This window comes from Malurus melanocephalus, unplaced genomic scaffold, assembly GCF_030028575.1.
Source record: "Malurus melanocephalus ecotype Western Australia unplaced genomic scaffold, MMel_1.1 scaffold_51, whole genome shotgun sequence".
Classification (NCBI taxonomy): Eukaryota; Metazoa; Chordata; class Aves; order Passeriformes; family Maluridae; genus Malurus; species Malurus melanocephalus.
The window spans coordinates 1,141,755-1,164,652 of record NW_026623283.1 but is presented as its reverse complement, the minus strand read 5'-3'; the positions used below and the strand labels follow the sequence as shown (position 1 = coordinate 1,164,652).

Here is a 22,898-nt window from a genome sequence, read left to right as displayed (position 1 = left end):
GGCTCCCGTGTTACTTCCTGCTACAGGCAGGACAGTTTTGTGTATTTTTCCAGTGTCTCAGACTGTGCCTTAGGCTTTGCAATTGTTCCCATGGGCACCTTGGGGTGGGAGTGGAAATTGTGTGGGTTTTGTTTTTTGTTTGTTTGCTTTTTTTTTTGTTAGTTTGGGGTGTTTTGCTTATTCCTCAACTTGCTTTTAGTTATGGGTAATCACCTGATGGCACAATCAAAATCTCTTGTGGTAGCCAGAGCAACCATGGCAGTGCTTCACCTCTTCTGCAGCCTCCGGAGTGTTTTTCTCTCCAAATGTCCACTCCAGAACTTRTCAGGCAATGCTGGTGTGAAGCAGAGGCTTCTTCTGAGTAGCCTTCAGCGTGAGCAGCAAGTCTCTTCTTCAGTGCTGGAATTCCTAAGTTACAGTGAGGGACCTCAGCTGTCTCATGAGCTTTGTAATGATAACTGTGAGGATGCAATATCTACTTAAAAGTCATGTCGAGGGTGCTTCTGCTGCTTCATCCCTCCTGATTTAGGCAGGACCTTGTTGAGAAATAGGGGGGAAACTGAGGCAGTAARGGAATAACTTTGAGAGGTTGACTTCTCCTGACTTTGGTCTGCAAATGTAAAACAAAGCTCAGTTTCACGGCAGTTTGTTTATTTATTTCAAATTTATAATACCAGCACATACAGGGCCTAACACATTACTTCTGTGGAACAGCAACTCTTTTGCAAKGTATTTATTTTATGCTTCTGTTAAACACATGAATAAACCAGCAAAAGACAGAAATTACAATTACAACAATTATGAGGTCAATCTTAGAGAGAAAATTGTCTTAAGAGCACCTGCTTAAGTGAAACTGTCACTTGTGACAACTGTGTACATTCACAGACTCAGCAGGATGCAATCGATTAATGGCTCCTTTGGCTCAATGGGAGGTGGAAATGCAGCTGTCTCTGATTTTTAGCCTCCTTAAACACCAATGCTTTCCACTGGAGAGTGGTAAACAGGAATATTCTGACCATCCCGCAGTTTCAAGGTGACATCCTGAAGGCACCAGCTGACACAAACCGAAAGAGATTTTTCACTTGTAGCAATCATTTAAACATGGTAGCATAGAAGTAGCTGGCACAGAGAAACAAATYATTCCACACATTCATTGCTTTTAAAAATTCTCTCAAGTGTTTTAAAACTTAGTTTTGTGAGTGTCAGCTTCTGAAAGCTGTTCTCCCTAACAGGGTAGCACAGCCCAGATTTAAAGGTCTGGTGTGCATGTTCCTATTTGTTGCAATTTAAATAAAATCCTGCCAGCTCTTCTTAGGACATTCCTTTCCCAACCCGGTGCCTTTTTTTCCCTCTCCATCCTGCGGGTGCATTCCTTGTTCCACTCCTCTCCAGCCTTGGAGCCAGACGGTGTTGCTAAGGAATTATTCTGGCTTGGAAGAGTTTGAACACTGTGTGATCACTCAATGTGACTGCTGAAACCCTGACAGGGTACAACAGTGGTTACTCAAAGAAAGAAAATTGCATTTGTTGGAGACTGAGGGGGAGTGTTTTCCTTCCTCTAAGCTCTGCTCCAAACCCACTTCTGAGAAACTGCTCATGCTGCTTTTCCAGCTGGAAAGGGCTATTATTTTGGGGTACTAAAATAGGATTTTTTTTTCAAAAGCTACTGGCACTGGCCCAGCTCTGCTTTTGCTGGAGTCAGTGCTGGGTACATACAATTAGGTAATTAGGCTGCTGCACCTCTGTGCAATGGGTCTGCAGTAAGGCTCTAAGCAGCAGCCCTCTGCTCCCACCCCAGGCCAAGCAATGGGGCTTGCAGGTGGAACTGYTTGTTTCCCCACTGTGGCATGGGGGATCAACCCTTCTCCTGGGCACTTTAGGGCAGGAAAGAGTAATTTTGCAGTGCTTGATTGCCCTTGCCTCTGGGCACCCTCCTCATCCCTGTACTGCCTGCCTCTGAGTGAATGCCTCTTCCTCCTGGACCAAAAGAGCTCACAGACTCCAATTATTTTTTTGTACTGCCGTCTCTCTTCTAAATAAATAAACCACTACAGACAGACCGCACACTCAGAGTCAGAAGCATTTCAGTGGCTTCAGTGCCTCAACAGCCCTTGCACAGAGCATACAACTCCTGCGTCATTTAGCTCTGTCTGTATCGGTGAGTGCCGCCCTGGTCTGCCCTGGAAAAGCACACGTGGACTATGCACAATCCCCCCAGGATGACTGGCTTACATGCTTGTACTCCCAACCATTTTACTGTTAGYTCCTCAGTGGCGTGCAAGGACACCAAGAGCTGCCTCAGCCCCACATGAAACTGTGTACAGAACCCTGCATGTAGGTGGAGTCTGACAGACTCATCTGTCACAAATCCTTTTACAAGAAGATGTCTTCTTTTCTTTCCCCCTTAAGTTTGCGGAAATGTACAAAGAGCTCACTTTAAAACAAAACTCCAAGAGATGTGTATGCACTGCTGTAGTTTAACATTTTGCAGTCTTCAGTTATCTTCACAGTAACTGTGAACCGGGAATAACTGGGAACTCTGTGTGAGGAGGGGCTAAGGAGGAGTGGGGAGATCACAGTTCAGGCACTAGGGAAGCGAGGTGTGCAAGAAATGTGGTTGGGGACCTCTGGGGTTATCCCTGGTCATCAGGGAAGAGGCCAATTCTGGTACTGAGCTCCTCAAGTTGCAGCCTAGTGCCTTTCTCACATCCTTTTACACCTTCCTTCCCATGCTTAGAAGAGAAGTCCAGTAAGTCATGCTCATCTAATTATGAATAGAAAACATTAYCATATGACTGGTGGCAGTTGAGTAAAAGCTTTGTAGTTTCGGTTTCTAAGTAGAGCTAACAGAAGTACCTAATGAAAGGTTTGCATCTAGTAAAACTTTTGAATTCATGTAGCAATTCTTTACTCGGTTCCAGAAACCAGTTTACTGTTGATAAACGATGTTTTCAGGCTTCAGTATGACAGAAATGTGAAGTCATTTCTGTATGGTGCAGAATCAGAGCATCCTTCTATTATAATGTATCTGTTCCAGCACTTTTTTTTTTTAACTGTAAGGACCATACTTCTTGGACAGCTTAAAAAAAAAATCATGTGTTTTTAGCTCACCTCACAAAGCTCCAATATAATGAGTGATTCCCTCACTGCAATCCATAATACCAGATTAGAGTTAGGACTGCTGTTCAACAGCCTGTGCACTTCTCTGGGAAGGTGGCTTGGGAGGGGACAATACCTTGGCTCACAGTATTTGTATATGTACTGYGCTACAGCTTGCAGAACACAACCCAAAGGAATGGCTCCTGCTGCTCTTCTATTCACAGAGAGATTAATTCAATSTATTTGTCAACTAACTTACATTACTTTCATTAGGACTTACATGTCCTAATGAAAACAATAATCTTTCACAAGACCTTCACACAGGAGTTTCTCCTTGCTGTGTGTGCATGACCTCAGCAACAYGAATGACTAAAGTAAATATCCTGCTCCACTCTTTTCTCCCACCACTTGTTTGCCATTTCTCCTGGCACCTGCCCCAGTACGCACCACTGACGGGAGTGGTCCATCTCTGCGTTAATGTAGAGATATCCAGCTGATTTTGTTCCAGAAACTGGTAACTTTATCTGCAAATGTAAAAGCACATTAAAGAATCTGCAAAGCACATTATGGAACGAACATTTACTCCTTCTAGTCAAAGACTTTTTGACTCATACTATTTACCTTTTTAACTTATATTATAGCTTTTTTTTTAAACTGTACTTCAGAGTTTGACTAAGCTATTCTAACAACTAACACGTGACTACACAAGTATGTCTGCTCTGCCATGCATTAATTTCTCTCTGCCAAAAGAATGTACGGTGTTACAGCTGCAACCCCCAGGGAAAACCACTTGCTCTCCAAAGTATTTATGAGCTGACACCTTTCTGCACCAGAATGTATGGTCATCCAGAGGTGACCTGCACTGTTAGAGCTTCCCATAACCATAACAAGCCTGTAGGCTGAAATACTCTGCATATCAGTCCTTTAATACACAATAAGACAATGAGATGTTCAATGATTTTTTTTTTTCAGTATCATAAATTCTGTCACTCATCTTTGTTTAACAAACAAAGCTGGAGGTGCAGCAGTGACCATGACCAACTATACTGGGTCTAATGTCTGAATAAAAGAAATATTTCAGGTAYAGCATTTACTGGTGGTGGTGCAACAACACAGAGAAAATGACAGGTGTTCTGCAACAGACCCACGAGCTGGGAATGTTGTGGAGTCAGTAAATCAACCTGTGGTACAATGMTGATTAACCAGTTTATTTGATGAGAACATAAATACTTAGGAGCATGAAAAAGTGGAGAAGACAGTTGGTGATTTGTGTCTTGGATGAGGTCAGTGGAAGGCAGGGTTTGACTTCACCCTGAGTCACCCAAGTGACTAGCATTCTTAAACAGTGACATAKGAAAACATCCATGGGAAAGGTTATCTTCTTTTCAGTCAGAATATGAGACTGTGTGGGGTTTTGCATGATTATTTTCCTTAGCTATGTTTCCTGATGAAAKCTAAAAAATACAGGAAACTTTTTGGTCCAGGGTATTACATAAATGCAGCCTGGCTGAAGTTAAATGGAAAGTGATTTTATATGGTTAAAAGTTTGGGGTTTTTTTTTAATCTTACCCTGATAGCCACTGTCATTGTACCATCTGACCCATTCCTTTAATACCCTTGCTTGCTCCCTGGCATTCTTAAGTGCTCACCGGTAAGAACAAAATTATTCCAATGTGATGAGTTACCCTAGTGAAGGATTTGGAGAGGTTGCTAGGGACACTTTGTGTCACCAGCAAAACAAGGGAAGGGCAGCCAGTCATGGATTAAGGGGTAAAAACACTGATGGAAAGTACTCTTGAGGCATCAATGCTGAGTTGAAGTGGACTTATGCTTGCAAGGTTTGCCTGGGCCCAGCCCTTGGCTGATACAGGGCAGCCTTGTGCAATACTTCAGCACTGAGCAAAGCATTCTCCAGTCACTAACACTCACACTGGGGCTGGGCAGCTGYTCTCCATGACACAAACTTACAGGTGCTCTTAAAAACTACACCATTTATGGTGTACCAGAGCACAGCCTGGAAGAGGCTGTAAAACTGTTCTGAGCAAAGCTTAAAAACTAGCATGGGACATATCTGGGGAAGAAAGTGAAGCAGGTGCTATTTTAAAGCTGAATCTGATATGTCTCTGAAAATTATTTTGTGGCTTACAGTGTGAGGAGAGGGATTGATTGGCTTGAGAGGTCCCCTGGCATTCTCTGACGGGCCTGGATAGCACAACATAAAGATGCTGCTCTTGCTGCTTCTAGGCTAAGAGATTTATGCTCTGGAAATCCATTCTTCTTCCAGATCAACTGGCATGCCATCCTACTGCCTTCCAGTGCCCCCAGGTGACTCATGACCTGCTGAAAATCCCCTGGCTGATCTCTCATCAYGTGACATCTCAGGAAGCCACTCTGTGACACTGCCTGCCCAGCAATACCCGTGCTCTTTCTGTGTCCACGCGATTGCTCCCATCTGTTAGTCGGATGTTGTGAACCTTAAGAGGGGGGGCACCCAGGGCTTCCAGGACATCAGGATTGCTGTTCAGATGCTCCAAAGCCTGCTGGTAATACTGGGTCCTGGCAAAACTTTCTAGGTGAGAGAAACAGGATAGTGAGGACACCGTTCACTTGAAATCAAAACATAAGCTAAAAAAAAAAAAAGACCTTTTGTCCAGACTACCACACCCTCCCTGAAATACAAACCAACACTATTAGTTAGGAGAAATTTGGCTAAAGGAGGAAACACACCCTTACATCAGAGAAGCAAATGCTATTCAGCTCATTTAAGCGAAGAGGGCTCTGAACATAGCCTGCTCCATTCTGATATATAGTTCAGCTTATGGCTGTGTCTCCCCACTTTTCATGCATTTGTAGGTTATCTAAAAGAAAGAAAAAATAGAAAAAAAAAGAAGGCACAAGGATGAATATCTGAAATGTTTGGATAATTTTTCTTTTGTTGAAGGTACATAAAATACTTTAAGAATGGAGAATATCTTGCAGACATTGAGACAGRAACAGCTGTTGCTGTGAAGCTTTTGCTGTGGCCTTGTTACATATTTCCAAGTGGCAGCAGTGAAGCTGCAATTTTACTGACAGATGCATTAGAAGGGAGGCATGAAAAAGCACCACTCAAGTTACTGGTCAAGCAGCCACAATAGCACAGTAGATRGATGCTGCAGTGTTGGCACATGGAGGACAATTGTGGCAAACTGCTTTTCATTAATGTTTGGTTGCTCTCTGTGGCTAAGAAATGCTGTACCATGATTGCCAACGGACAGAGCAGAGCTCAGGGGCTGGAAACTTGCTGACCCTCCTTATGGAGACAGATTTGCTTTTTAACAGTTTTAAGTCTGTCTTGCTGGGGTTTCTAGATTAGCATAACTTTACTCTTCTGGGCAGAGTTAAGCTAAGGGTGTGCAGTTGTGTAAATCCTACTCTGGCAACTCTGCCTGCACCTTTGAAAGGATTTAAAACTAGGTGTAAGGTTTGTTTTTTGGTCTTTTGCCTGTCAGTATTAATCTTGGAGCATAAGGCAGAAGGATGCTGCCCTCTCTCCCTAATTAGAGGTATCCCCTGTGAGCAGGCAGCATCCAATTGGCATAGAAACAGCTTTGCAAGGCTGTAGCCTGTTTTGGTCCTCCTCTGTCCCCCTGGCACATCCTAAGGAGCTCCAGCCAAAGGGGTGGCAGCACGCCAGCCCTTTAGTACCAGCCCTTTAGTACCTATTAATCATGGCAAACAGCCACCCAGACCGTGTTCAAAATATCTTGTGTTCATCCTTCAGGTTGGAGAAGAAACAGATTCCAGTTTCCTGATGTTCCTTCTCAGCTGTTCCTTGTTAGTATTTCACTCATTAGACATTAAATGCCCAACTAATCCATTTGTCCATGCATCTTTTGGTAGAAGACCTGAAAGCCTGCTGGAGTTGGTTGAGCAGACTGCTTCACTGAGAAGGGTGTGGAGTGATGTTATTAAGTAGAAATAGGATTACCTGARTATTTGTACAAGCTTGCACAGAGACCACATGCATACAAACTTCCCTTCAGTCTGAAGGAAAAGAAGGCAAGCAATCATCTCCTTATGCTCCCACCACTATAGAGGCCACTTGCTCCTCATGAATCCAAGTATTGGCCCRTTCTGTGCACTAAGCAGAAGGACCTGAAACAGCCCCAGGCATGGGCCAAGGGAGGAAGGTTCTTAGTGGGGCTCTTGTGTCTGTTTAGAGGATAGAGGACACAGTTGGCTGCAGAAGGTGCTCTTTCAGCAGCCTGGCTGGCTTGCCACCAAGTTATCAGGCAGCTTCTCAGTGGCCACTGAAATTGCAAGAAAGTCAGAAGTAGCCATTGCAATGTGCCACTTGACTGCACAGCCAAGGGCTGCAGGGAACCAACCCTCAGACTTGCCGTGTAGCATAGSGGGTGACTACCCCATGAGATTTCTAGAGAACTGTGCTGAAGCTGAAAACCAAAAAAATGCTTCTGCCCTTGTTAAAGTCAGATTCAATATTTTAAAGGGTAAGGATCATGTTTCTGTCATGTACTCGAGAGCTTAGGGCATAAGTTGCCTAAAATTAAAGCCTGCTTTCCAGCCTTGCMTGATTTGTTATTAATATGTGTAAAATGAAGGGGAGGTTTCAGAGCTTATCTGARGGCTTGAGGAACAGGCTTGGCTACACTTTTTTCTGGCAGCATCCTCTGGTATCAGGTGAAAAGCAATAGCATTTGATAGCACCAACAATGGGGAGGCATAGGGCCAAGAGGMCCCCCTGAGAGAGATGCAAAGCCTATTTAGCTCTGATGCTAAATATCTAAAAGTAGTTTTAGAAAAAACAAACATCTGTAATTTGGATTAAAAATGTACWTTCTTGACCAAAGACATATAGCAACTAGAGATGTCTGCAAACAACATCACCTGTCCAGCTTTTCTCTTTGTTCTGGTCTTCTCAGTGCTGRCTGTTCTTATCTGTACTTCATTCAYGAGAAATTMATKATTTCTTAGCACCTCACAGGTGTGTTGTGTTTAAGGGCCAGCATTACAYAGAGATTTACAGATGAAACTGCTAGATTTCAACACCTTCTCACAGATGGTCCTCTTTTRCTGCCCAGTTACAAAATCTTGGTTAGGAAATGAAACCTGCATTACTGCCTAAGCTTTCACTTCACCATCACCCTCAGGCAACCCCCCAAACCCAGATTTTTCTTCTGACCACACCAGCCTGCTTGCCACACTGTATCTGCCCCTGGAAATGCATGCAGCAGAAGTTGGGAGAGCAAAGGCCCTGGGGACGAAAAAGTGGAGCCCACAGAGGCAGAACTCAGAGGCTCAGCCACACTTACTTTAATTTCATCTGCTTTTCACAACTCGCATGCTGCTCTTTTCCCCACTACACAAAAGCCAGTGAAAGGGGCAGAGGAGAAATAAGGTTGCTAACAACACCACAACTTACTTTGCATAAGATTATACATCACGATGAATCCCCCACCACTGAACAGTCCCATGAAAACAGCCATTTGCTGCAGTTTTCTTAGAGAAGCTGGCATTTTTCCTCCCTGAAAAGAAAAAGAGAAGAGATTTGTTGTAAAAGAAGAAAGCCAAAGCGTTACTTCCCCCCTCCTCCTCCTCTTTCCTAAAAGCCCTTTCCAACCAGGCCTGAATGAAAGCGCAGTGCACAGGCACCGAGCTCTTGCTTACTGGGGCCCCACCGTGTGCCCAGAAGGAAGAGTGGTGAGAACAGAGCAAACTGGGAACCCAGCTGGGTTGAATGTGTTTATTCAACTTCTTTTAGTGATGCCACCACTTCGCTAATTGCCGAGAAGAAAATGACCKCCCTGGTGCGGCCAGGGGCCAGTGCCACAGCATTGTGGCGGGGCTCCCGGTGCCCGTGTGTTTGCTCGCACACTGCAAGCATTCAGGCTCCGGGGGCTGGATTTCTCTCTCGAGTAAACTCCTGTAAAGTAAACACGCTCATGCAGGGATGGATCTGGCCTAGAGTGGTAAGGGACGGAGCCAAGCCAGCACAGTGCCAGCAAAGATAATGGAGCCAGGGTGTGYGTATTCTGTTGTGTCAATTTTTTTCCCAAGCTGTGAATAAACAGGAAGTCTCTTGCAAGGTCTTTTTCTTCCTTCTTGTACTCCCCCCAGTCCAAGCTTGCCCTTTTAATGAGTMACAATTTTGACATTTGAATGTGTGACCCAGCAGAATAAGGAACACTTCCATACTTTGAGTAAGAGGAGGACTGAAGAGCCTGAGCTAATGCTCCTGCRCACAGCAGGTTAGTAGGAGTCAAGCTGAGTTGTCAGTGGGGGCGTAGTACTTTGCTTCAGGCTGTGGCAGGATGGGACTTGAACAAGCATCTGAGTATTAGCTTATGCTCCTGAAWCTCTTGGAGACGGGATGGGAGGGAGGAATGGTCTTGACAGCAACTTAAAAAAAAAATATTGAAAAACTGTTCTTTTTCAATGGGCAGATACACATGAATAATTGGGGGAGCTGTATGGGGAGCTATATTTCTAATCCCAAAGGCTTCACACCCCAATACTTGCCACACAATGGTGCGGCTTAAGAGCTACACTCAATGAGAGCTGATTAATAAACCAAGGCCCAAACCAGTTACAGAAATGTGACCTGGGCAAGGCCGTTTGAGCCATGCTGTGGAAACCACCCCAGCATCCCTCAGGTGTTAGTCAGGTATTGTTCAGCTGACAACRACAGTTTAGCGAGGGTAGAGAGACAAGTGTCAGGATTTCTTCCTGTCGTGGCCAGGTCTGGGTGACACAGGCAGCCTCCCWCTGCTCACCACTCCACCGACATACYCTTATACTGACACCAGCTCTAAACTGAGGGAAACCCAGACACCCCAGGGATGTGAYCACAGCACCAAGCCTGTCTGAGTTCAAGAGGGGTTTGGACAATGCTCTTGGGMACCTGGTGTRAATCTTRCCGTGTTCTGTGCAAGGACAGGAATTGGACTCTATTCTATGATTCTTGTGAGTCCCTTTCCATTCAGAATATTCTGTGATTCTACAAAACTGTGAATGCAACTCAGGTGTAAAATTCATCTCCTGCCTTGTCGGTACTAGCACTCAGTTGTAATGCATGCTGTTAGGTTGAATGCTTTCCTTGTTAACTAGTTTCCTTGATTTTTAAGAACCCTTAGATTTTAAGTTTACTATTTAAATTACTTCAGCTTTGTGGATGGCTAGTAACGATAGAAACCCAGAGAGGCATGTGGATGTTATGTCTGTTTTATGCCCCAAAATGCCTAAACTGTGCCGTTGTGCCATATAGTCAGCTATCATCTATCTCACTCCTGATCTGTTTTTCTGGTGAGTTTTTTTTTCTTCACTTCCCCTGGGGAACTTAAATGGCTTGAGAAGTTACAGCAGAGGAAATGTGCAACTGTGGTTTTACAGAGAAACAGTGGTAATCATTTCACAAGGGCAGTGAGAACTATCTGCTCGCCTGCTCGTGTTTGCAATTTTCCTTAAATCCCCACAAAATCTGATTAATAACCAAGTTTCTTATAAGATTCATCTGGCCAGGAAGAGGATCTGACACCACCACATAACAGGAACAGGGAAAAAAACCCCATGGTAAATCTGMAGGGAGGATCAGATATAACAGTTTGTGACCTGCAGCCTTTGTTTTGCCCCTTTCAAAGTTGTGGCAAGGCAAATTTGTTTTCTGTGATTAAATTCAGGGTAATTKAATGCAAATGTCTGGAGGTGGGGGGGTGCTGCTGGCAGTTTGCTGAGTAAGGCTGGGAAGATAGGGAGCACTTGTGCCAGTGAGAAGGTTTTGACTGAGGTTCAGGGGACCTGCCTAGTAAACAGTGGAAATTAGAGGCTCTGCAACTTGCTGTCAGTAGGTTTGAGGTTTGTTACGTCTCACRGTCTGCTCACACCCAAATATGGGAGATGGATGGAAAGTAAGAAAAGCTTAGTGCTGATCTGTCACATGCTCACACACACTCTCATCACCACCTCCACTCTAATGTTGCAGTGCAGAGACAGTGCCATCTGGCAAGGGAGCTTGGCAGCTGGGAAATGTTGATCCCATTAAACACTGCTGCCCCATGCAGCATGCCTGGCTGCCCCYGTCCACAGCTGTCTTCTGTTGCTGCTCCTGCTGAGGCAGAGATGTGGAGAGCTCAGGTACACCCAAGTTGTGCACCAAGGTCCTCATTACCGTAACAGGTAGAACATCTCCATTGCTCGTTTTCAGTCACATTCGGAAGCCCATGGGCTGGACCACTCCATCCCTGTCTAGCCTTGATGCTCTGCTCCCACTTGTTTCTCAGCTGTTTTCCCAAGCCAGTCCTACAACAGCACACTGTGGGAAAAGGTTCAGAACTATGCATTTTAACAAGTCTTTCAAGAATGCAAAACTTCTCATCAATGCCACAATTCCTTGCCAGCCTCCACCCACAGYATCCCTCACAGAGGTCTGCTGCTTCCCTTTCCTGCCATCCTGGTCCCTTGCRGCATGGATGTCTGAATATTGCAGCCTTGAGCATCTTTTGGCACGCAGCTGCTGATAACTTCTGAATGATGACAGCTTGTGGAARATCAAAATGTAGCAAGGATCTTTTGTCTGCAAGGACGTGTCAGTAGGATTTCTGTGCTATGGCCAACTGTGTTTGCTGCTCCATTGGCTGCTCTGCTGAAGTGCCATGGGAGTGGCTCACTAAGGAAGGGAGGTAGAGGCATGCCCAGAGGTGTGCCTCCTGTCCTGAGCCTCTCTGAATGTGACTTACAGCTTGCAAACTGTAGAGACTGTTACAGGGAATGGCCAAACCCCCTTAGCTTCATTTGCCACAAAGGGAGGAACTGTAAATATTTGAGAGAATGTTATAGCTACAACATGCAATTGCCTCCTAAGGAGGAAGTTCATTCTGCTATCTGTGGTGATCTCCCCRGAGAACCTGTTATACCACTAAAAAGGTATGCAAGTCAACTGGTGGAAAAACAGACTTTTTCACAGCCAGTAATTAAAAAAGCAGTTTCCATCTATGCCRTTCTGCAAAGACACCTTTTCCTCTGTGTTATTTGGAGCGGTAACAAAGATTAARTGGAGATTAGCATGTACAAAATCACTGAACTTAGTTACCAGAAGAAGAGACCTTTTATTGTTTTAAGCAGTGTTCTCAAAAAATAACCATTAAAGAACAGAGCACCCTAATAACAGTGACATTCACTTTGTGCCTTGAAAACAGCAGGATATGGAGGAGAAGGCTTGACTTTGAATCTAAGTGGGACTCAGGCTGTTAACAAGATTTAGCAAACTYCCAGCATCACATGTGAAATGGTGGTTTACTGCAACAATAAAGGCTGTTTTTAATTAGACTTTGTTTTCTCCACAGAGGATCTTCTAAAAATAGGCTGGCTTAAGAGTCTCCCTTATTTTGGCACATTGGGTTTTCTGTTTGGTCTCTGAAATTTGTGTGGCAGAGGYTGGTCTCAGGCAACTCCATCAAAGGCAGGTAATGGAGAAGAATGGCATCCAAGTTCAAACATTTATTTTATTTTCCCTGAAATTGAGCAAGGGAGCTGGGGCTGCAAGTTCCATGGGGAAGGCATGTTCTCTTCCTTCTCCTTGTCCTTCAGCTCCTCCTGGTGCTACCAAACTTCACCAGCATCTCCAGCCTATGGGTGCTACCACAGACCATACAGCAAACAATAATATTGCTCTGAAACAAGAGAGAAGTAACTTGATCCACGCAAACTCAGTGAGGTCACTGCTGCCTATATTGATCTAGGTTATTGCCTACCCATACGGCCAGGACAATATAGTGCCAGACCATCAGTGCAACCATCTGGGAGCCTTTAARTAACCTTAAACCACTGTAGTCCTGAGGTGTTGGAATGACACATTAAATAGGGGCAGCAAAAAACTATTAATAAATTAAAATTTGTCAGTAGACCTGAACACAGACCTGAGCATCTGACTTCAAGGCCGAAATTGTTGTTGACCCTTCTGCAATGAAACTCTCCCTTGGGCTGGTGGGTTTTTAACTGGCCTGAGGCACAGYTTCTCAGCAAACCACCCAGGAAGTCACAAGAGATCAGAGGAATGTCAGGCAAACCACACATGAGCACACACTTGTATTTCACATTCTTGTTTTCTTGCCCATCCATTGATCTTCTAGAACCATAAGGCAGGCATCTGGATGCAAGCCAAATTCTATACTAATAACATGGTAGACAACGTTTTAGAGACATCTTTTTGACACTGTCTACAATATACCTTCATCATCAGTTCTGTCACCAAAAACAGAACAGTAGAGCAGAAGTGTTCTGRCAGGATTTCAGCATGTTATTTTCCCTTTTTTTTTTCATGGAAATAGCCTCAAAATATTATTTACCTCATTTAAGAGATGTAACAGCACAACTTTTGCCCCCTGCCAGCATGTTAATATAAAAAATTTTGCATGTATAGAGTGTCTTCACCAAGACCTCAGAAACCTGTAGGAAAGAAGTTCGCTTAATTCACAGTCAAACCAAAGTAGGATTAATATTGTTTTTCTTTTCCCTCAGTGGTTCTTCAGATGCACTGAAAACACATATTTTGGCTTTTAGGGTGATAAAACACCTTTCTAGAAAGTTTTGAARTAGTCCCTTCCAGGATCTCCCTGTGGATGGTTCCTAGATATGTGTAGCTTGCCCTGATAGGAATGCTTTGAAGGGGCCACTACATATGAGAAAGACTTCTGGCAAGAAAGCCAAGAAACAGTGGTAAGTTTATTTTATGCCTTTGCTACTAGCTAATTAACAAAGAAAGGGAAAGTGGTCAATAAACTGATTAAGGACTCTGAATAGCCACCTCACTCTTGTAGTTTTATCACTTCTCCTGTGGCACATGCTACAAAGCAGTTGGCCTTCTCAGCACAAAATTTACATGGTGCCTTCAGATACCTTAGTTTCATTTCATTTTTCTCCTCTCTTGGGCACTCTTATTTTCATGTTTCTGTTCTACTTACAGAATAGAATTTCTATTCTGCTGTCACAGACAACTTCCCTTTATTCTCTTAAGCTGCACCGTCTCATCTGGTGGGCTCACCTGCACTGCATTTATCTTCCTCCTGCCCACCCACCTTCACCTCTCTAGGTGCCCTCTCCCCTGCAGAATATTGCACCACCACCTTAGTGCTGTGCAGACAGAAGCAGTGGGGCCAACATTCCTAATGTCTAAGGAATCCTGCTGTCTCCTGCTGTCCCTCAGTTTATCCCTCTGTGAACAGTCTGTCTTCCTAACTGCRGGTAACAAAGGCAGGTTCCAAAATCCTTTATTGATTTTCTCTAATTTGGGAAGATGCTACAGCCTAGTTTTTTCAGTCTCTTTGAAGGCCAGGCCCATGTGCCAGCAGCTCAAAAGCCTGCTCCAGATCACAACTGAGAACAGAACATAACCAGAGCTGCCTGTACTTTGTACTGAAATATGAAGGATMTATCTCAGAAATAAGGCACAACCAGGGCATATTATTAGAGAACCAGGATAATTATACCTACAATGTGACCCATTTTTGCTGCCATTAGAGGATGGCATTATAGGTTCATATCTAATAATCTGTCATTAACATCCCTAATTGTATGTTTCTGTAATTGGACACCATGGAGGGGGGAAGAAGGTGTGAATGTTCACCTTTTGTGTTTTAGAGGTGAATTGCAAAGGATTTAAGAGTAAGAATTMATAAGTAGAGTAAATTAAGCAGTTGCATCCAAGGTGCAAGAAGAAAAGATCAGTGATGTTTACGGGTTTAACAGTGAGTGGTTTACCTGGGAAAGCTGTGGGACAGCTTCTTGGCTTCCTTGCTGCTAGGAGTGAGGTCATGAGTGCTGCAATAGAAGGTTCAAAAGAATTGCTCTGTGTTGTCCCTGCCGCCTCCCCACAGCCTGCGTCACAGGCCAGCTTCCAAATAGGCACATTAAAACAAAAGAATCACATAAAGAAACAGCAAATAGAGTCCTTTGACTGTCTCATGCTGTCATGATGAGAGGAAATAGCACTCTGTTCTGAGCAGAAATGAACTGTCAAGCCAGTGAGGCTTTCACAGTGTGATGTGTGTTTTCCATATATAATTTCCTAGAATAAGTTCACTGAGCCTGCAAAGTAAGGGAGCAAGGAAGACTACAAAACCATTTCTCATAGAAAGATCAAAGAGTTTGCAATTCTTTCCAGGCAGCAGTTTTTACTTATCTTTCTTAGCAGTTTGTGGGCATTTATCTATGTCCAATAACACTCATTATGCTGAAGACACTGACAAAATCTCAAAGCCAATGACCAATCTAGTTTCAAGTCAACCTACTAAATCCTGAGATGTGGGAAATAATCACGAAACACCAGGAATCTGTGATAACCTTCTCATAAAAAGGTTACCTTTATTTTGTAAAAAGAAAATAAAATTATCTCAGAAGTTCACAGAAGTAATGCCAGTGTCATTGGGCTAGGAACTCTATGTGGCTATGTTAAAAGTTAGTATCAACCTAGAAGTTTACAATCTCTAACTCCAATAAGTCTTATGCTTGTCTGTAGTCTTACTAAAGTCAATAATATCATSCACATGCACACGTTAAACAGGCATGCAGTAGACAGTGACCTAAAGGAACTGAATGGCAGGGGAGGCAGTCAAAGGGAAAAAATGTTTAAAGCAGGAACATAGTGTAAATCATATGATGTTTGCTCCCTTGTCTGCCTCCAAAAATGAGGGGGTAAAAGATGTGGTCTGCTCTGCTGTGACCAACACATAGCCTGATTTACAGAGCTTTTCAAGATATTGATGGAGCTGGGAAGATACGTAGTCCTGTGCCAAACACCTTGCTGATCTAATGCTTTTTATTATATAGTATTACAAGCAGTACATGCTTTTGGCACTTCACAAACACCATGCTCCTACTCTTACTTCCTACTGGAAAGAAAAACTAAAACAAATYCTATCCTAATTCCCTCCAGATCCTCAGATGGGGTAAGTTTATTTCAAGTGCCCATCWTTATACCCTCCCAGAAGGGCCCCCCCTTCAGAAAAGAAGGACCCTACCCTTCTGAAAGTCAAGCCCCTTTTAAATATATCAGATCAACACTTACAGCCTAAGGCTTTAAAGAAAACTAATTACTTTCGAACATCTTGGACTCCTGGATTGTTTCCAGAAGTTGGTCCTTGCCCATAGGAGCAGAACTGGTTCAGTATCAGCTAAATCTGTTAACACAAATTAGGATCTGGGGAAAAGCTAACCTCAAAGACTCATGACTTTTTAATAAGCATTGGAGACCAAAAACAGCACAGGACCAACAACATTCTGACCTAGAAACATTCTATTATCAGAAAGACAAAAATGGAAAAAAATAATTATGATGGGAACTAGTAAAAATAAAAGAAAGAAACGAAGTTCCCATAGTACTTGAAGGTTTCTGTTCAGACAGATCCAGCTTGTTAACTCGTGCACAGAGCTGTGCAAGATGAAGAGTGCAAAAGGGCAAAGGAAGCAATGGAACCTGCCACACTGCACATGCAGCATCTGGAGTCAGACCTTTAATTTCATCTGGGGAGTAGCTACCGATTTATCCATCCGCCCTTGGAAAAAAGAAAACATATACTGGATGGTCACAAGATACTTGGACATGAATCAGATTCCCTTCCAAAAATGAGTCAGGTCAAGAAGAACTTCAGAGAACAGCTGACTACAATCCATATTTTCCTCCTCAGAATATGTGTGGGAAAGATTTTAAGGAATAAATCTTTATCTGTTTAATAATTTGAATGTGATTCACTAAATCTTTGGACCTCCAAGAGCTCCTGTTAGGGAAGACAGGGATTTCTTTTYATTATTTTGAAGAGCTCTGGCAGAAAAACACAGAACAACTTCACAGGAAGCCAGTGCCAGGTCAGGCACTGACCCAGAGACTGATTCCCAGAGACCTGGGCTGCTCCCTGTTCCCTGACCATTCTCTCTCTTGGGCTAAAACATGCCACACTAGACAGATTCAGCACAACTCCAGGGCTATTTCCTACAGTGAACCTACCTTTATATATGATGACAAGAATTGAACTACAGCATAGGGCTTTGTCCAATAAGGAGATATTACAGTCCAAGAAGTGGACAAAAGCATAGATCACAACTGTATGTACTGCTGATGGGTGAGACTTTTCAAAATGTCGTGTGTTTGTGTGTTCTCAACAGGTAATACCTTCACAGGATCACTATCTTCTAAAAGATCTTTGGAAATTCAGTAGATGCTTTCTGGCATTTTCAAGACACATCCTCAGGAGGAGCATTCAAACAAGGCAGCTAACAACATACACTATTTCCTCAGAAAACAGCATTGTGGGCTTTGTTGATTAAATGCTTGATTACTAAGGGCTCAATGCAATGAAATTTGACAAATGTGGCACACTTGAGAGGTGGGCTGTGATCCATTTCTGTTTGTTTATATATTGTTTTCCCATTACATAGCATTCAGGTCTGTGGTGGTGGGAATTAGGAAGAGATGCATACCATCACTTTTATACAATTTTACTCCCAGGAACCTCTGCTTACGTAGAAAAAGCCCCTGCTCAGTGTTGCCTCCAACCTCCCTTTTGGAATTCATGTGATACCAGCAAAAAGCAGGAGACAGTGCTCCCACATTTTACAGGCAGCTCAGGGACTGATTCACCATATCACAGTGGCTAAAAGTATAAACTTTGAGTGTCTCAATTCACACATGCAAAAATAAGTGACTGAACACTTCCTGGTTCCTACTGGAGGATCTCAATATTTAATGGCTGCAAAGTGCTCTGACACCTTAAGATGTAATTTTACTTTGGCATGAATTTGCCCATGTGCAGTACACTCATGTTAAAAGGCACGACAGTGTGTTCCAGACAAAAGAAAATGAAATATTTTGCAGTTTGGCACAGGGCATGTTGTAGGACCAGCTAAATAATTATGGCAGCTGCAGTTGGCACTTACTAGAAAATTAAAGAAGCTGTTAACAGGTCATTATTAATCTGTGACTACCTGCCTTAATAGTATTCTTCAGTCGACAGGCATGAAGGTGAGGGGGTAGAGGAAATGGTCACACCTTCTTCTAAGCCACTGTAGAAGACCGATACTCTCAGTTTTCATCACTTTGTAATCTGCTTGTTTACTTCCCTCCTGGTGTCTCTTCCCACTGGCTCTTCTCTCCCTGCTGACTCTCACACCAAACAACTGCAAGGCTCTTGGCCAGGCAAGCCATCTGCAACAGCCAGTCCCAGGGGAAAGCCAGCCCTCGTCTGCAGTGTCCCAGCCTGGTAGCTGCCTYCCTGCTGTTTAGAGCTGCCTCTAAACACTCCTGAGTGTGTGCTCCTACTTCTAAAGATTATTTTGTCCTGTACCATAAGGTCTCCCTGTCCCTACAGCACACTAGGACTTGTTCTCTTGTGTCTTGGTCCTTGCCTCCCTCGTGTAGGCAGATGGATGGAGGAGGAGGGAAAAGCAACTTGTATCCAGGCTTCTTCAGACAAACAAATGCTCTCCAGAGCAGASCGATGCCTTAAAGTCAGATCCAGGGCATCAATTCATCTTTTGGGTTCAACTGTAGAGTATAAAGCATTTGCTGGCTCTGGTCTAATGCTTTTTGACATTGTCAAGCCCCTTCAGTGAACTACTGCCTTGTAACCAACTTGACAGCAAGCATTGTTCKACATTTATTAATACTGTACATGTTATCTTCCAACTGACAGGTTCCAAGGCCAGGCATCAGCTGTGCTCAGCTCTGAGTTAAGAAAAAAAAAAAATCAGACAACAGCACAGACCTCCTGCTGCTAGTAAGTAAATAAATAAATAAAAGCATGCCTTCACCATGCTGGTGCCACATGGTTTTATCCTTTCAATCTCGATTTTTGCAGTAATTTTTTTTTCTTTTATTTGGGGGTCTTAAAATTTGAAGTACCCAATTCCCTCCACCCTCCTCTTTATGGCTTCTTTAGGAAAGGGCATTTGGGGTATTTTTCCGAGTATTCTTTCAATTCAGACCTTGCTCTCTCATTTGGATGCAAACTATATTCCAGAAACTTGAATCTACATAAAAGTTAATTGACTTCAGGAACTGTTTTTCCTCTCRTCTCCTTTCCAGCTTTTTCCTACTAAAGCCACTATAATTTTCTATTATTTTTAAAGTGTTCAGCTTAACGGGTTATGTTTACTCGGTCAATAAGCTAATGATGCCCATGACAAGACCAGAAGTGTTTGGCTAGCAGCAGGGAGGAAAAAAAAATCAATAACTCAAAGCATTTGGCAGCTTTGTGGGCAGGAAATAATTTGTATTCTCTGGTTTAAATCAATGACCTTCTTTTCTTTGCTGTTCCAACAGGAAATGATAAACTCTGTGAACAATATTTGCATAGTGCCTTCTGCAATACACTTGTATATGCCTGGGAAAAACAATATATTAACCCCAGCAGTGCTTCTCTGTGGTCCCCATTACAGAAACCCAGGCAYTTTAGCATACAGGCTAAAGCATTTTCAGCAGGCACTTGTATTCTTAGAAGCAGAAATAGTCTAGAGAAAGATGTGAAAAGAACWCTTTCTCCACTTCCAACAGTACCAGCAAAAGATGAAGGCACTGTTATTTGAGACAGGGTTGTCTACCGCACAGTACGAAAAAGTGCTTTCTTTGTAAGTTGGCAAGATRTTGTATTTTCAGTATGACAGACAGAAACTCACTACTTGTACATTGAAGCTGCATTTGCACTTTCATGTGTTGCTTGTCAGGGTTACCTTAATGTGCCAGATATGTAAGTGCTGCATTTTTGCTTGAACTCAGCAATACAAAGTTCGTGTTTTTGAAAGCTTCAGCCTCCTCTGTGTTGTCCTTTTGTAAAATTCACTTAAGGAAGAAAAAKAAATTGTTACTTTGTCTTGCTAAGCAAAGGTAATGTTGAACCTGGCATTGAACTTGCCTTCTAACTTCTTCTGCTGCCTTGCACTGCATTAAGTTCAGTTCAGGTAATTTTTTAAGATGTAGAAGAGCTGGCATTCAAGAAAACTATTCCCAGGAGATGGAGGAGATATGTGACCCTCTTTACTATGTTTCTTCCAGTGTGAACACAGTGCAGCCCCAGTCTTTGCCTAGGGCCAAAGGTAAGTGTTGCAGCACCAGCAACTGGCACTGTAAAACTCCTGGACCTAATCATCTATTGATATCCCTATCTTCATCCGGTGCAGGAGAATGATATTRTAAATGTGTCCAGAAAACATGATTATAGTCCCAGAAACCACCAAGGTTTCAGTTGTCTGCACCAAAATAAAACGTCATCAAATTAGGGCACCCAGATTTTTCTGCTTTGTTTTTGCACATGACAAGTCCTTTCRCAGTAGTTCTCAGCATTCCTCCTGTGCTCCCAAAGCTACTGACACAAAGSTGTAGTCATCAGATGACACTTGATGTATATTTATTAGTTACATCACAGTTTCCCTTCTGAAACAAGAATGATGAGAATGTTTCTCAGAGTGATTGAAGTGGAAGTAATACGTAATTCTTGGTCTCCTGCTTTGTTTCTACTTACTTGCCAACTGTAAAGTTGCCTGTCCTGACCCTACAAGGATACCGCTCCTTCCCACTGCAAATTCTACATGTTTATTGGGATCTCTTCCAGAGCTCCTGGCTGCTAGAGCACCGTTTGCTTTTCTGAAATTTGCTGCTCCTGACTGAAGAAAGCCAGCTAAGAAAATGAGCTGCCACCCTTTCTCACTGACAAGAGACCAGAGCAGCATCACAGTACCACGAAGGGCTGAGGTCAGAAGGGATCTCTGGAGGTCACTTTGTCCAGTATCCCTGCACAAATGTGGTTGCCTACAGATGGTTGTCTAGGATTATGTCCAGACAGCTTTCGAGTATCTTCAAGGATCGAGACTCCACAACCTCCCTGGGCAACCTGTGCCAGCTCTTTGTCAACCCCACAATGAAAAYATGTTTCCTGATGTTCAGASTGMGTCTCCTGTGTTTCAGTTTGTGCCCATCACCTCTGGTCCCATCCCTGGGCACTGTGGGATACAGCCTGGCCTCTGTCTTCTTCACACTCTCCCTTCATGTATTTACTTACACTGATGAGATCCTGCTTGCACCTCCTCTACTCTGAATAGTTCCAGAAAGCRGAGGGATAAATCAAAGGATTAATTAGGTAGGTATTACTCAATTCACTTTCTTCTACTGAGATGGTCAAAAGCAAATGTTCCTTTCTTTCCCTGCTGTTTTCCCATTTTTCTTTCTTCCTCATGCATACATCTTCTAAATGTCATGCTGTCACCTTGTTCGACTGAACACTACATACCTAGAATCTTTTTTATATCAGAACAAGAAATTTTTAACTGGAAAGGCATGCAAATAGAACAGCTCATGTGAGAAATATGAACTGGTTTGGTTAGTTTTAGGCTTTGGACTGATTTATGACTGATTTATGCTTCCATATGAATAAAACATAATCAAAAACTGTGGAGTGATACTGCTGTATAGATAAAGAGGAGAACTGCTCCTGTAACACGTGGGAATATATAGGCCATAATCTAATTCTTCTGAGGTTGTGAAAGGTGTGCTAAGTGGCCAATTCATTTCACTAATATCTGACAAGCCATTTTCATAATGAGAAAAATTMTCTTCCTAGATAATTTGGTTTTTAACAACTTATCACAGTTATTATTCTCCTAAGGGTGCACATTTTTCCCTATGCAAAAGATTGGCATGGAATAAAAATGCTGATAGACTAAAAACCTTCATTTAGATTCAAAACAGAAGTTTGTGCATTGTTGGCTTTAATATGCATAAGCTACGGACTTTGAGATTTTTGCTCAGAAGACAGCCACGTGTTTCATGAGGCCTCTGTTCATGAAAAGGAAAATATATTTTCTGGGGAAAATAAACTAGATTACACTGCAGGAAAAGGAGACTTAGTGCTGCAATATTCAAGACTGCTCAGATGGAAATTCAGTTTCAGAACCCTGTACTGAATTTAGACCATGGATTTTCCAATTGTTTCTGYTCTTGCAYTTGCTTAAATATACTGTTGTATTCMTACTGAATTGAATGGGATTTGTTGTAGAAATAAAAAGCAAGATTTTCTCTCATTTGAGTTAAAACCAGGTAATGACTTTGTTGACTTCAGCATAATAATTCTTGATTTATACCACTATAAGCAGAGGCAAAGTCAGATTATGAATGTATCTCAAAGTGACARTGTTCAGATGCTATTTAACCTTTGTTAAATGAAGCATTTGCAATAAAATGCACTGATCACTGCTCTTACTGTTCTCTCATGCATTGTGAAACTGTATGTGGTGGTTTTCCTACTCTTTACAAATTTAGAAATGAGGACCCACAGCATCCAAAATTCTACTCCCCTCATGTGAAGCCTCTTCAGTGTAAACCCAGTCCCATCTCCAAAATGGCAGAATTATCTGACAGAGCTAGAGTTTACCAGTTTGGCTCCTCTGCCCGAGTCTGGCACAGATGAGGAGCAATACTTCCTTTGCTGTCCTGGATATGTAAATCCATTAGACACACCCTTAAGTGTCTTATTTGGTTTTTTCCTTTTATGTTGGCCATTCCTTTTTAACAAGCCATTCTCTTCCACCCAAGACAAGCAGCTAGGAAAGCAAATGGTTGAAAAGACTTGGAAGCTCCTATAAGCATGGGATTTTCCCCTGGGCATGTTTTGTCTGGGCTGTTTTAAGATGCAAWGGTCTTACTGGAAGAAAGAACTGGTCCTACTAAGTCCAGATACCTCGCTGAGAATGAATACTAGTTAGCAYACATAATACCCAGTACTGGTGGGGAAAGTAAGAAGAAATCAGCCAGTTATTTTGGA

The 22,898-nt window shown here is 42.9% G+C and overlaps 1 protein-coding gene across 2 annotated transcripts in view; it reads right to left on the bottom strand.

Annotated features, from left to right (window-relative positions):
- Positions 1-612: 612 nt before the first annotated feature.
- Positions 613-22,898, bottom strand: part of LOC130573118 (cytochrome c oxidase assembly factor 1 homolog) — a 52,916-nt gene continuing 30,630 nt past the window's right edge. The window contains exons 1-5 of one of the 2 annotated variants that reach the window (XM_057365331.1): positions 8,903-9,001; positions 8,525-8,627; positions 5,517-5,668; positions 3,547-3,623; positions 613-1,054 (exon numbers count right to left, since the gene is read on the bottom strand). In XM_057365331.1, coding sequence (XP_057221314.1) covers positions 967-1,054; positions 3,547-3,623; positions 5,517-5,668; positions 8,525-8,627; positions 8,903-8,986 — 504 coding nt within the window. In that variant the 5' untranslated portion in view covers positions 8,987-9,001 and the 3' untranslated portion in view covers positions 613-966. Of the gene's footprint in view, positions 1,055-3,546; positions 3,624-5,516; positions 5,669-8,524; positions 8,628-8,902; positions 9,002-22,898 lie in introns of those variants that run through there. The other variant, XM_057365330.1, reaches the window with a different exon arrangement.